A 13,124-nucleotide genomic window follows, 5' to 3' on the forward strand; every position below is an offset into this window, starting at 1 on the left:
TAAAAATAGAATTACCATATGATCCAGCAATCCCACTACTGGGCATATACCCAGAGAAAACCATAATTCAAAAAGACACATGCACCCCAGTGTTCAATGCAGCACTATTTACAATACCCAGGTCATGGAAGCAACCTAAATGCCGATCGACAGACTAATGGATAAAGAAGTTGTGGTACATATATACAATGGAATATTACTCAGCCATAAAAAGGAACGAAACTGAGTCACTTGTTGAGATGTCGATGGATCTAGAGACTGTCATACAGAATGAAGTAAGTCAGAAGGAGAAAAACAAATATTGTATATTAATGCATGTATGTGGAATCTAGAAAAATGGTACAGATGAGCCAGGTTGCAAGGCAGAAGTTGAGACACAGATGGAGAGAACAAATGTATGGACACCAAGGGGGGAAAACTGTGGGGGGGTGGGGATGGTGGTGTGAACTGGGAGATTAGGATTGACATGTATACACTGATGTGTATAAAATTGATGACTAATAAGAACCTGCTGTATAAAACAAACAAACAAGAAAACTAATACTAAACTTTCTTTGGGTTATTTGTATGGAAATATGTTAATATAAATGTTTCAGACATTACATGAAATTCCTAAAAATCTTATATATTCTAGTATAATGTTATAAGTCATAATTCTAGTTATTACTTTAAAAGGTATATCTCAGAAATAACTAAATTTCCTTGTCAATTGCATTATTATGAACTTTCATCAAATCTTTAGCCGTCGTCATTTTTAAGTGTTTTTCATTTATAGACAGTTCTGGGTGTACTCTGATGCTTTTGCAAAAATGTTCCTATAAAAGGGCTTCATCTTCAAGGAATTCATGGAAAAGACTCTGACAAGTACAGGTTTCTGGTAACTGACTATACTGCTGAACTGAATGAATAAGCATTTTCAGAACTCTAATGGAAAACTGATGAATTCATAAAAGTGCTAACAAAAGATCAAGATAAAAAAAATTAATTACATTGGACTGAGTGAACTGATGAGGATGATTATTTTTGTGACTTTGAATAAAAAAAATGTTAAAAAAAAAAGGCAAAAGCATTTCCTCTAACATCAAACACAAGAAAAGGATGCCCACTTTTGTCACTTTCATACAATGTAGTCCTAGCCACAGCAATCAGAGAAGGAAAATAAATAAAAGGAATCTAAATTGGAAAGGAAGAAGTAAAACTGCCACTGTTTGAGAATGACATAATATATGTAAGAAAATCCTAAAGATGCCACCAAAACACTGTTAAAACTATTTCATGAAATCACTAAAGTTGAAGGATATAAAATTAATATACAGAAATCTGTTGCATTTCTATACACTAACAATGAACTAATGAAGGAAAAATTAGGAACTCAATCCCACTTACAACTGCATCAAGAAGAATAAAATACTTAGGAATGAATCTAACTAAGAAGGTAAAAGACCTATACTTGGAAAACTACAACACACTGGTGAACGAAATTGAAGATGACAAAAAGAAATGCAAAGATCTACAGTGGTCATTTACTGGAAGAATTAATACTGTTAAAATGACCACACTACCCAGCAATCTGCAGATTCAATGTAATCCCTATCAAAATACCAATGGCACTTTTCAGAGAAATAACACAAATAATTCTGAAATTTGTACAGCAACAATCTTGAAAAAGCAAATCTTGAGGTATCACATGCCCAGATTTCAAACTATATTACAAAGTGATATTAATCAAAACAGTATGGTAGTGGCACAAAAACAGACACACAGATCAATGGAACAGAACAGAAAGCCCAGAAATAAACCCACATTTATATGGGCTATTATTCTATGACAAAGAAAGCAAGAATATACAATGGGGAAAGACAGTCTCTTCAATAAATGGTGTTGGGAAAACTGGACAGCTACATGCAAAAGAATCAAAGTGGACAACTTTCTTACATCATGAACAAAACTAAATTCAAAATGGATTAAAGACTAAATATAAGACCTGAAACCATAAAACCTGTAAAAAAAAAAAAAAAAAAGGTAATACACTATCTGACATCAGTCTTAGCAATATTTTTTGGATATGTTTCCTCAGGCAAGGGAAACAAAAGCAAAAATAAACAAATGGAACTAAACAAAATAAAAAGCTTTTATACAATGAAGGTTAATATGAACAAAATGAAAAAGCCACCTACTGAATGGGAGAAGATATTTACAAACCATATACCCAAAATGGGTTTATATCCAAAATACACAAAGAGGGCTTCCTTAGTGGCGCAGTGGTTGAGAGTCCACCTGCCGATGTAGGGGACATGGGTTCGTGCCCTGGTCTGGAAGGATCCCACATGCCGCAGAGCGGCTGGGCCCGTTAGCCATGGCCGCTGAGCCTGTGCGTCCGGGGCCTGTGCTCCGCAACGGGAGAGGCCACAACAGTGAGAGGCCCGCGTACCACAAAAAAAAAAAAAAAGAAAAAGGGAGAGGCCGCAACAGTGAGAGGCCCGCGTACCACAAAAAAAAAAAAAAGAAAAAAATACACAAAGAACTCATACAGCCAATATTTAAAAAAACAATCAGATTAAAAAATGGGCAGAGGATCTGAATACACATTTTTCCAAAGAAGACATACAAATGGCCAGACACAGGAAAACATGCTCAACGTCAGTCATCATCAGGGAAATACAAATTAAAACAAGATATCACCTCACACTTGTCAGATTGGCTATTATGAAAAAGAAAACAAATAAGATATGTTGGCGAGGATGTGGAAAAAATAATTCTTGTCTACTGGTGGTGGGAATGTAAATTGGTGTAGTCACTATGGAAAACAGCATGAAGCTTCCTCAAAAAATAAAAAATAGGGAGTTCCCTGGTGGCCTAGTGGTTAGGTTTCTGGGCTTTCACTGCCATGGCGCAGGTTCAATCCCTGGTCGGGGAACTGAGATCCTGCAAGCTGTGCAGCACAACCAAAAAAGAATAAAAAACCAAAAAACAAACTAATAATATCCAGCAATTCCACTAAACAAAAACACTAAATTGAAAGAATATATGCACCCCTATGTTCATTGCAGCATTATTTACAATAGCCAAGATATGGAAGAAATTTAAACATTCATGATAGATGAATGGATAAAAAAGATGTGGTATATATATACAATGGACTATTACTCAGCCATTAAAAAGAATGAAATCTTGCCTTTTTTGACAACAGGGATGGATCCAGAGGATACTACACTTAAGTGAAATAAGTCAGACAGAGAAAGACAAAGACTGTACGATTTCACTTATATGTGGAATCAAAAAGCAAAACAAATGAAAACCAAAACAAACATACAAAACAGAAACTGAGTCACAGGTACAGAGAACAACAGGTGGTCACCAGAGGGAAGAGGGATGGGGAATAAGTGACATAGGTGAGGGAGATCAAGAGGTACAAACTTCCAGTTACAAAATAAGTCACGGGGAAGAAATGTACACTATTGGGAACATAGGAATAATACTGTAATAACTTTGTATGGTGACATATGGTAACTAGAAATATCAAACCACTGTGTTGTGCACCTGGAACTAACATAGTGTTGTAGGTCAATTATACTTCAATTAACCTTTAAAACACGGGTTAATTTGCTCTTTTATGCTACCTGTTTGCAAAGAGATGAAAGTAAAGAGTTAGAGCTCCATCTCTAAATCAGCCACGTGGCCCTTCATAGTCTGTCTTATGAAGACTTGCACAATCCCTGCTACTCTATGGAAAGTCAAGAAATACATGTACATATATATTGAAAGAGCAATTCCATGTGCTGTACATTCATGATATCAGAGGTGGCCTTGAATCTCAAAGTTAGAAATAATTTTCCACTTCCACATCCTTTGAAATCCAAAGCTACAAAGAGCCAGAATTCCTAGTTCCAGTGGGGTTTTACAGATATGCCAAAGTCTTTACTTATTTCTTCTAGAATAACAAATAACCCCAAATTCTCCTTTGCCAAACGTCGTTTCAAGCCTGGAGGTAAAGTGTCATTTACTGAATAACTCCTATGGAAACTATGTCTATTTGTAAATCTAAGTAAAGTGGGGTTAGAGATTCGCTTCTGGCATGATGGAGGAAGATGGCCTTCAAATATTCTCCCCAAAAAGTAACTGTAAGTCTGGACAGGATTGCCAAAGACAACCATTTCAGAGCTCTGGATCAAGCACAGGCATACAAATGCAGTGTTTATCCATGAAAATAACCTCAGGTAAGAACGGTGTGAGTTTGAGGCATGTACGCCTAAAGCTATCTCCCTTCTCCCACCAGCTCCATCGGAGTGGTACTTCAACCAGAGTTGGACAGCAAGTGAACACTAGCAGCTTTGCTGCCATTGTCTTAGTGGTGATTTTAGTGGCAAGTGAGTGGGGAAACCAGTAGTTGCAGGCGTGAGTATCGGGCAAGCAGTGGACCAGCAGAACAGCTGAGGGTTTATCAGGTAGCTCCTGGATGCAAGACAATGAAAGGGGGCTTGCTAAGCTCTCCACATGTCTTGGGTTGACTAGAGGCTGTGATGTGCACAGCAGAGACTGGAGTGGACCCAAGCCACCCACATCTTTGGCCGATGGAGACTGAGTTCATGTGCAGAGATGAGAGAGCCCACACAAAGCATAAGCCAGGACAGTCTTGAAAAGAGCTTAAGTAGGAATGTACTTCTCAGTCCACACACAGGTAAATCAGATTAACAACCAAAAATCATTTAATGTAATACACCATATCTTATGAACTGAATTATGTCCCCCTCAAATTTATATGTTGAAAGTCTAACTCCGATTGTGATGGTATTTGGAGATGGGGCCTTTGGGAGGTAATCGGGTCATAAGGGTGGAGCACTGGTCCAATGGGATTAGACCAGAGAGCTCTCTTTCTCTCTCCACCATATGAGGTCACAGGGAGAAGGCAGCCACCTACAAGCCAGGAACAGTCCTTACCAGCAACCGAAGTGGCCAGCACCTTGACCTTAGACTCCCAGTCTCCACCAGAAGTTTGAGAAAATAAATTTCTGGTTTTTTTAAGCCACCAAAATATCAGTGTGTGGTATTTTGTTACGGCAACCTGAGCTGACTAAGACACATGAATAGAATTCAAGGCAAAAAAAGATAGGATATCTCAAAGACACAGAAAAAAATTTGACAAAATCCAACACTCATTCATGATAAAAACTTTCACCAAACTAGGAATACAAAGGAACATCCTCCTTCAGATAAAAAGGCAACTGTGAAAATCCTAAAACTAACATCATAATAAATGGCTGAACTAAAGCTTTCCCTTTAAGATTGGGAACAAGGCAAAGATGTGCACTTTGGCTTCTGTTCAGCATTGTATTGATACCAGTGCAATAAGACAAAAAACAAAAAGACACCTCCCATTGGAATGGAGGAAGTCAAACTGTCTTTATTCAGAGAAGACACGATCCTAAGTGTAGAAAATACTAAGGAAATCCAGAAGAAAATTACTAGAATAAATGAGTTTAGCAAGGCTAGGTATAAAAAAAAATCAATATAAAAATGAGTTCTATTTTTTACAGGCTAGCAATAAGCAAACCGCAAATGAAATTAAGACAATTCCATTCATAATAGCACCAAACAGAATAAAATGTTTAGGAATAAATGTAAAAGAAATGAGGTAATTGGTGAAAAAATTAAAAATGATCTAAGTAAATGGAGAGTTCATATTTGTGGATTAAAAGATTTAATATTGGGGGCTTCCCTGGTGGCGCAGTGGTTGAGAATCTGCCTGCTAATGCAGGGGACACGGGTTCGAGCCCTGGTCTGGGAAGATCCCACATGCCGCGGAGCAACTAGGCCCATGAGCCACAAGTACTGAGCCTGTGCATCTGGAGCCTGTGCTCCGCAACAAGAGAGGCCACGATAGTGAGAGGCCTGCGTACCGCAATGAAGAGTGGCTCCCGCTTGCCGCAACTAGAGAAAGCCCTCGCACAGAAACGAAGACTCAACACAGCCAAAAATAAATGAATAAAACAAATACACTGCATTATTAAAAAAAAAAGATTTAATATTGTTAAGATTGTGTGTTAGTTTCCTAGGGTTTCCTTAAAATACTACAAACCATGTGATTTAAAACAAAAGGAATTTATTCTCTCTCAGTTCTGGAGGCTAGAATTCTGAAATCAAGGTGCTGGTAGTCTATGCTTCCTCTGAAGGCTCAAGGGAAGAATTCTTCCTTGACTCTTCCTAGCTTCTCATGGTTGCTGTCAATCTTTGGTGTTCCTTGGCTTATAGCTGCATTGTTCCAATCTCTGCCTCTTTCACTGCATGGTGTTGCCCCATTTGTGTCTCTGTATTCAAATTTCTATTTTTCTTATAAGGACACCAATCAATGAATTAATCCAGTTTGACTTCATTTTAACTTGCTTACATTGTCAAAGACCCTAAAATAAGGTCACATGCACAGATTATCAGGGGATAGGATTTGAACATATCTATCTGGGGGACACAATTCAACCTAACAAATGGCAATACTTCCCAAACTGATTTATGGATTCAATGCAATCCCTGCCAAAACCCCAGCTGGCTTTTGCAGAAGTTTAGTTGACCCTAAAATGTGTAAGGAAATTCAAAGGGTCTAGAAGAGACAAAACAGTTTTGAAAAAGAAACAAGTTGAAGGACTTATATCACCCAATTCCAAAACTTACTATAAAGCTACAGTAATAAAGACAGTGTAGTATGTAGTATTTGTGTAAGGACAGGCATACAAGATTAATGACACAACTGAAAGCCCGTAAATCCTTAAACGGTAAATTTGTTTTTGACAAAGTTGCCATGACAATTCAATAGGAAAAGAATAATCTTTTCAACAAACGGTGATAGGACAGAAGAATATATTCGTAGGCAAAAACAAAAAAACAAACTTAGATCCTTTCCTCACAACATATACAACAATTTACTCAAAGTGGGTCACGAATCTGAGTGCAAGTACTAAAAGTGCTAGAAGAAAACAGAGGAGAAAAGTATATATTTGGGTTAGGCAAAGAGTTCTTAGATATAACATCAAAAGCATGAGTCATGAAAGAAACAAATAGCTAAAACAGACTTCATTAAAATGAAAAAATGTTTTGAGTTTCAAAAAAACATCACTCAGAAAATGAAAAGATAAGGTAGGGTCTAGAGGGAAATATTTGTAAATCATTTTTCTGATGAAGAAGTTGCATGAGAAATACACAACTCTGAGGATTTAATAAGAAGACAATCCAATTTAAAAATGGTTAAAAGACTCGAATGAATATCGCAGAAGCATACAAATGGCTAAAAAGCACATGAAAAAATGCTCAACATCGTTAGTCACTCAGGAAATGTAAATCAAACCATAGGAGACATTACTACCTACTCTCTAGGATGTCTACAATCAAAAAGACAAACAATAACAAGTGTTGGAAAGGACGTGGAGAAACTGGAACACTTAAACACTGTTAGTGGGAATATAAAATGATACAGCCATTTTGGGAAATAATTTTGCAGTTTTTTTAAAGGTTAAACCTAAGCTTACCATTTAAACCAGCCCTTCCACTCCTAGAAATCTACCAAGCACGAAGAAAGCTCATATGACAATATTCACAGCAGTTCATTATTCATGCTAACCAAAAACTGGCAACAATCCAAATGTCATCCACTGGTGATTAAGCAAAATGTGGCCATATCCATACAATGGAATACTATTCAGTAATTAAAAGGAATAGAATATGGACACATGCTACACATGGATGAACCTCAAAAACATCATGAAAGAAAAGCAGACACAAAAACTGGATATTGTATAATCTCATTTACATGAAATGTCCAGAAGGGCAAATTTATACACACAGTAAGTAGATCAGTAGTTGTGTGGGGTTGGGGTGAGAGCAGGCATTGACTGCAAAAAAACTGGGCTTGAGGAGAACTTCTGGGGTGACAGAAATGTTTTAAAACTGGACTGTGGTTGCATAACTATGTATCTACTAAAAATCAGTGAACTGTACATTTAGAATGGAGGAATTTTATGGTAAGTTATATATCAATAAAGCTGAAAAAATGTGACATTATTGCTGCACTAGAGATGTGTCAAAGACGCCACAGCAAAGGAGAAAAGGGCAACCAACCAACTTTGCCTGTGAGAGTGGAGAAGAAGCCAAGGACAGAGAGGGACAGCAAGGCAGAAAGGAATACACAGATTTATTTCCTCAACAAATATCTATTGTCTACGTTGTTCTAGGTGCCTGAGAACACATCAGAAGCGAAGCCTACACCTGTAAAAACTCCTATGTTAATGGGAGGATAGGAAATAAACAATAACAAATATAATAAACACGTTAAAAGTATGTATAGACAATATTTGAATTTAACATTAAATGATGAGATTCCTCAGGCACAAGGGCAAGGGCAGGTACAGAACATAGGATGTGCCACAGAAGAACTAGGGTATGTGGTTCCACTGTGTTCAGTGAACCCTGTGACTGGGGGTGTACAGAAAAATAACCAAAGATGGCAACAAAAAGGTCAAAGTAGGAATCAGAAGTGACACTCATTGTTTCATTTAATTATTCTGCACCACGTAGGTATTTTCATTGGTACAGATGAAACTGAGATAAGGGCATTTGCCTGGCAAAATGATAGTAACAGTATGTACTGAAGATGGTCTTTATTGGACTAACAGTGCCTGGCACGTAGTAAATGCCCTAAAAATGCTTGCCTCTATGTTTATTATTAATATTATGGTGTCATAGTGCCTAAATTATTAAGTTCTATAGTCTACCCAGAAAGCTATACAAAATGAATCAAGAAGAGATATAAAAAAAGATTTGCCTCCTCTTTCAAAATGATCCTTGCAGGAACAATACACAGAAGTGCATTTCTAATCCTTAGGGCATGGGTTCATAGCACTGCAGTTCTCTCCTCCAGAAATACCTTTATAGCCCTTCCTTAAATTTATGGACAGTTTTAAAAATTATCTAAAGCTTTCTTTCTTAGGCCACCAACTCAGTGCAGACAAAGGGAAAGCCTATCAATAACAGAATACTCCACAGAGGTTACTGTGAAGATTGAGTTAATATATGTATGCACTAAAGGGTTAACTGAGGAGGTCTGGGTTGCCCAAACCCTGAACATCTCAAAGATCTTCAGGACTGGCCCTTGACTGGCTCCTGAGATATCCTCTGAGCCCTTGGAATATCCTGTTAGTACAGTATATTTGTATGCCATTCTTTGGGCCACACTGTATCAGCCTGACCAGACAGTTTATGCTAACAATGTGACTTATGGTGAATGATTTTGTAGGCCTGAAGTCCTTGGTTTGACCTCTGGGAGTGCTGGAGATTGAGTAGCTAAGGTCAGCCACATGGGCACTGCATATCCATGTGACTGACCCCCCAAGAAAATCCTGGACACCAAGACTCAGGAGAGTTTCCCTAGTTTGCAACATTTTGTCACTGGGAGATTTAAGTGCATCCCCATGCAAGTTCACTGGGAAGGGACATCTGGAAGCTTGTGCCTGGTTTCTCCTGGACTTCACCCCATGCCTTTTCCCTTTGCTCATTTTAAATCTGTATCCTTTCACTGTAATAAACCATAACAAAAAGGAGAGCAGTTTTTTGGGGGGGAGCTCTGTGAATCCTTCCAGTGAATCATTGAGCCTAAAGGTGGTCTTGGGGACCCATGACAGAATATGGAAGTCCTTAGAAAAGCACCTGGCATCTAGTGAGCAATATATGGATAATTATTATTGCCAAGTGCAGAGAAGTCATTTAAAAGTTTAAGGATAGCCAGATAGTGCTATTATTTCTGCCAATCTCTGATATTAATTTCCATAGTAGATTGGGGCTAAGATGATTAAACAAGAACATACTTCTTCTTTCATCACAAGCTTGAGACACACTGGATTTGATGGCAACACTTAAGTCAATTTCCAGGAGATTCTGGTTCTAGTCAGTGGACAATACTAAAACAGAATGAATGTTTAAATGTTCATAGAAACAGGCTGACAATAATCAGATTAGAAACAGTAAAATACAACAGAGATCTCACAATATAGCATACCTTGATTTCCTTTATGCTTGGAAGTGATGCATTTAGAAATTCCTCAGTTAATCTCTTCCAACTAGCAGCTTTGCTGAGATCAGAATGAATGATGAATTTTTCATAAATCCTAAAACGTTAAAAAAAAAATCAACCGATAACTATAAAGCTATATTAACAAAAAGGTCTATAAGAAAATTCATATATATCTGAACATTCACATATATACACACACATATAAACTTACTTACCCTTCTATTGTCTTTTCTACTTTGTGGCTGTTGACATCTAAGAAACGATGAAATCTAAAAGAGAAAATGTAATTCTTATAACAATCTTGTCATATAGCTAAGCAGATTAGTCTCACAGCCCTGCACATCTCCCCGACACCCTATACTCAGCTGTATGTATACAGTGAGTGCACCTCTCTCCCTATATCACCTCTATCATTCATGCAAACAACCACTGAATCTGAGAGACCGCTCAAGCATTCTTTCCACAGGACACAGGCTGTCCTGAGCTACCCAACCCTGTCCTCTGGCTCCTCTGTCTTTTCATAATGCCCTGTGTCTAAGTCCAGCACAACACATTCTATAGCAGGGGTTCCTAATCTTTTTATGCCAGCGAAGCCCAGTGATCCTAGGGACCCCTTCTCAGGATAATGCTTTTAATCATAAAATGAAATACAGAAGAAGCCAAGCATACTGAAATACAGTTGTGAAATATTTTTTTAAAGTTTGTGATACAGTAAGAAACATATATCTTTGTTACAGCATTAAATAACAAAATCTAGCAGTGGGTTCATAACTATGTAACAGTAAATGACATTTAAAAATATCTGTAATAACTACAATATGGCAGTGAAATATGTGATTTCTGCTGGTGACACAGTCATACAATAAGTAACTGCTTGTTGCTTTCATTCATAGTTGAAGGAAATGCTACTTTTTAGTTAGAGATTAGAGCAATTTTTTTCTTGTCCAAATCCGTAACACCTGAATTCTACCTTCAGGCCCTCAGGTTAAGAAGTCCTATTCTACATCATATGTAATTAATTTTTGTCTGTCTTACTGAAGGACAGAAGCTTTACTTCGCCTATCTATGAATTTCTAAGGCCTAGAATGTGGTTACAGTTTTTTAAAAAACAAACATGAATTGTTCATTTTTCTGATGGATCATCATGAAATTATAGAATAGCTCACTCAACTCTTGTTTTTCATCTTTTAGTATCAAAGCCACACAATCTGTACTTAAAAGAAGTAAATTATACTACTAAATAACATATCTAATTCTAACCCAGTAAATGGCTGAGTGGAATACCACTTTACTTATAATAATTTAGTTTCTCAGTGTGCAAAAGTAGATAATAACTGCTAATGTCTCTCCCAACTATAAAATGATGTCCACTTACCTACTGTCATTTAGAAATATTAATAGAAAAAATTATTTGAGATACAGCATTTAAATTTTTCTATTTATATCACCTATTCAGGCATTGTTATAGTTATAAGTTACATTTAAGAACTGAGTATTTTATTTCAGAAATTTGGGGGGCTGTTAGACTCATCTATTCTTATTATAAACCAACTAGGCACTTTATGATCATTAAGGTTGATAATCAAGATTACAGATTTTGCAAAACTGTTTACTATTCAGTACGATTTCTATTGAAATTAAACAGGTAGAATATTAACAATGACTAACATTCTTCTAATTTTTTAAAAATAATAATTTAATTACAGGTAATGATCAAAACAGTATCGTCTAATTTACATGTTCCATAAAGAAAAATGGGAGCTCTGACTTCACCGAAGTACCTAAACTGAATAAATCTTTAAAAATTAATTACATGAAAAACTGTATTAGAAGTTGCATTAGGTGGCTTGGTGTGCTCTATGCCAAGAACTGTTCTAGGTGCTGGAATAAGAAATGAACAAAACAGATGAAGATCCCCTACCCTGGTGGAAGCTGTATTCTGCATGAAGGTGGGGGAGGAGACGACAAACAGTAACAACAGGTAAGTTATCCAATGGGTCATGCTACGCGTTTTGGAAAAAGAAAAAGAGCAAGGTAAATGAGATCTGGAGTGGCCCGAGCAGGGAGGGAGAGTCTGCGAGAATACAGTTTTAAATTGGGTATGGCCATTATTTTGCTCTAAAACTTTACTCACCCATCCATTCAAAAAACTGTTTGATGGGCAGTGGCCCGCGCTAAGCGCAGTGGGCGGGGCAGGGAACTGGACAGACAGAACCCTTACCTAGGGGCGCACTTCTAAGACTGGAGGACGACCCCCAGCAAGCCACAAACCACTGTTTGAGCTTGCGTGTGTCACCGCGTCGGGGACCCAGAAGGTGCGTGGTCACCAAGCAGCTGGAGCGACAAGGCGCGCTGGGGCTCTGCCGGTCGCGCCACGCGCCCCACACCTCGCCAGACCCCTTCCCGTCCCCGGCTCCGGTGCCGCGCCCACACCTGAAGTTGGACCAAGCGAAGTGCAAGGCGAGCTGGAAGTTGGGGTCTGCCTCGTCCTGGACCCCCGCCACAAGGCGGACGAGCTCGCGCACGTCGCGTTCTTGCCTTCGGTCCAGCCGGCTCCACGACGGCACCGGAGACGCCATACCTCCGGCGCTCCCGCAGTCTTCCGCGCGGTCGCGCCTGCTCTCGCGAGTGTTCGAGCTACCTCCTAGTTGAGCGAGGCCGCGGCCTCTCTCGCGAGAGTTCGCGCTGCAGTCGCGTTGAGCTTTGGCTCTGATTTTTGTTGGAGGGTTGGGTGTGTGTTCTGCATTCTCACCTGGTTAAGTTTAGGAACGTATTAAAAGGGGTAGCCGTTATTAGTAGTTTTATTAATAATAGTCTCTGGCTAACCTTGGTTGATGGTTTAACTCCTCATGTTTTGAGGGCGGCCACTTCTCATTCGGTGTATCTGTTTGCACCTGCACTTTCAGGTACCATGATCCGTTAGTTGCCCATTCTTCTCTAAGCTTCAGTTTCTCCTAGAGGTGATCTCCAATGATCTTTCGGTTCCCCTCTGCCTACGAGGGCCACAGTACATGGCCCATGCTCCGGCAGGTGTAAGGAAAGTGCGTTGTCCCACACACAGGCTGAGCGCTAC

At 38.6% G+C, this 13,124-nt stretch overlaps 1 protein-coding gene across 5 annotated transcripts in view; it reads right to left on the reverse strand.

Moving 5' to 3' along the window:
- Positions 1-12,657, reverse strand: part of TUBGCP5 (tubulin gamma complex component 5) — a 66,753-nt gene extending 54,096 nt beyond the window's left edge. For all 5 annotated transcript variants that reach the window (XM_028501510.2, XM_028501501.2, XM_024117091.3 and 2 more), the window contains exons 1-3: positions 12,485-12,657; positions 10,267-10,320; positions 10,037-10,145 (exon numbers count right to left, since the gene is read on the reverse strand). In XM_028501510.2, the coding sequence (XP_028357311.1) occupies positions 10,037-10,145; positions 10,267-10,320; positions 12,485-12,630 (309 nt within the window). In that variant the 5' untranslated portion in view covers positions 12,631-12,657. The remainder of the gene's footprint in view (positions 1-10,036; positions 10,146-10,266; positions 10,321-12,484) is intronic.
- Between the last annotated feature and the right edge of the window lie 467 nt (positions 12,658-13,124).

Source organism: Physeter macrocephalus, chromosome 2, assembly GCF_002837175.3.
Source record: "Physeter macrocephalus isolate SW-GA chromosome 2, ASM283717v5, whole genome shotgun sequence".
NCBI classification, from domain to species: domain Eukaryota; kingdom Metazoa; phylum Chordata; class Mammalia; order Artiodactyla; family Physeteridae; genus Physeter; species Physeter macrocephalus.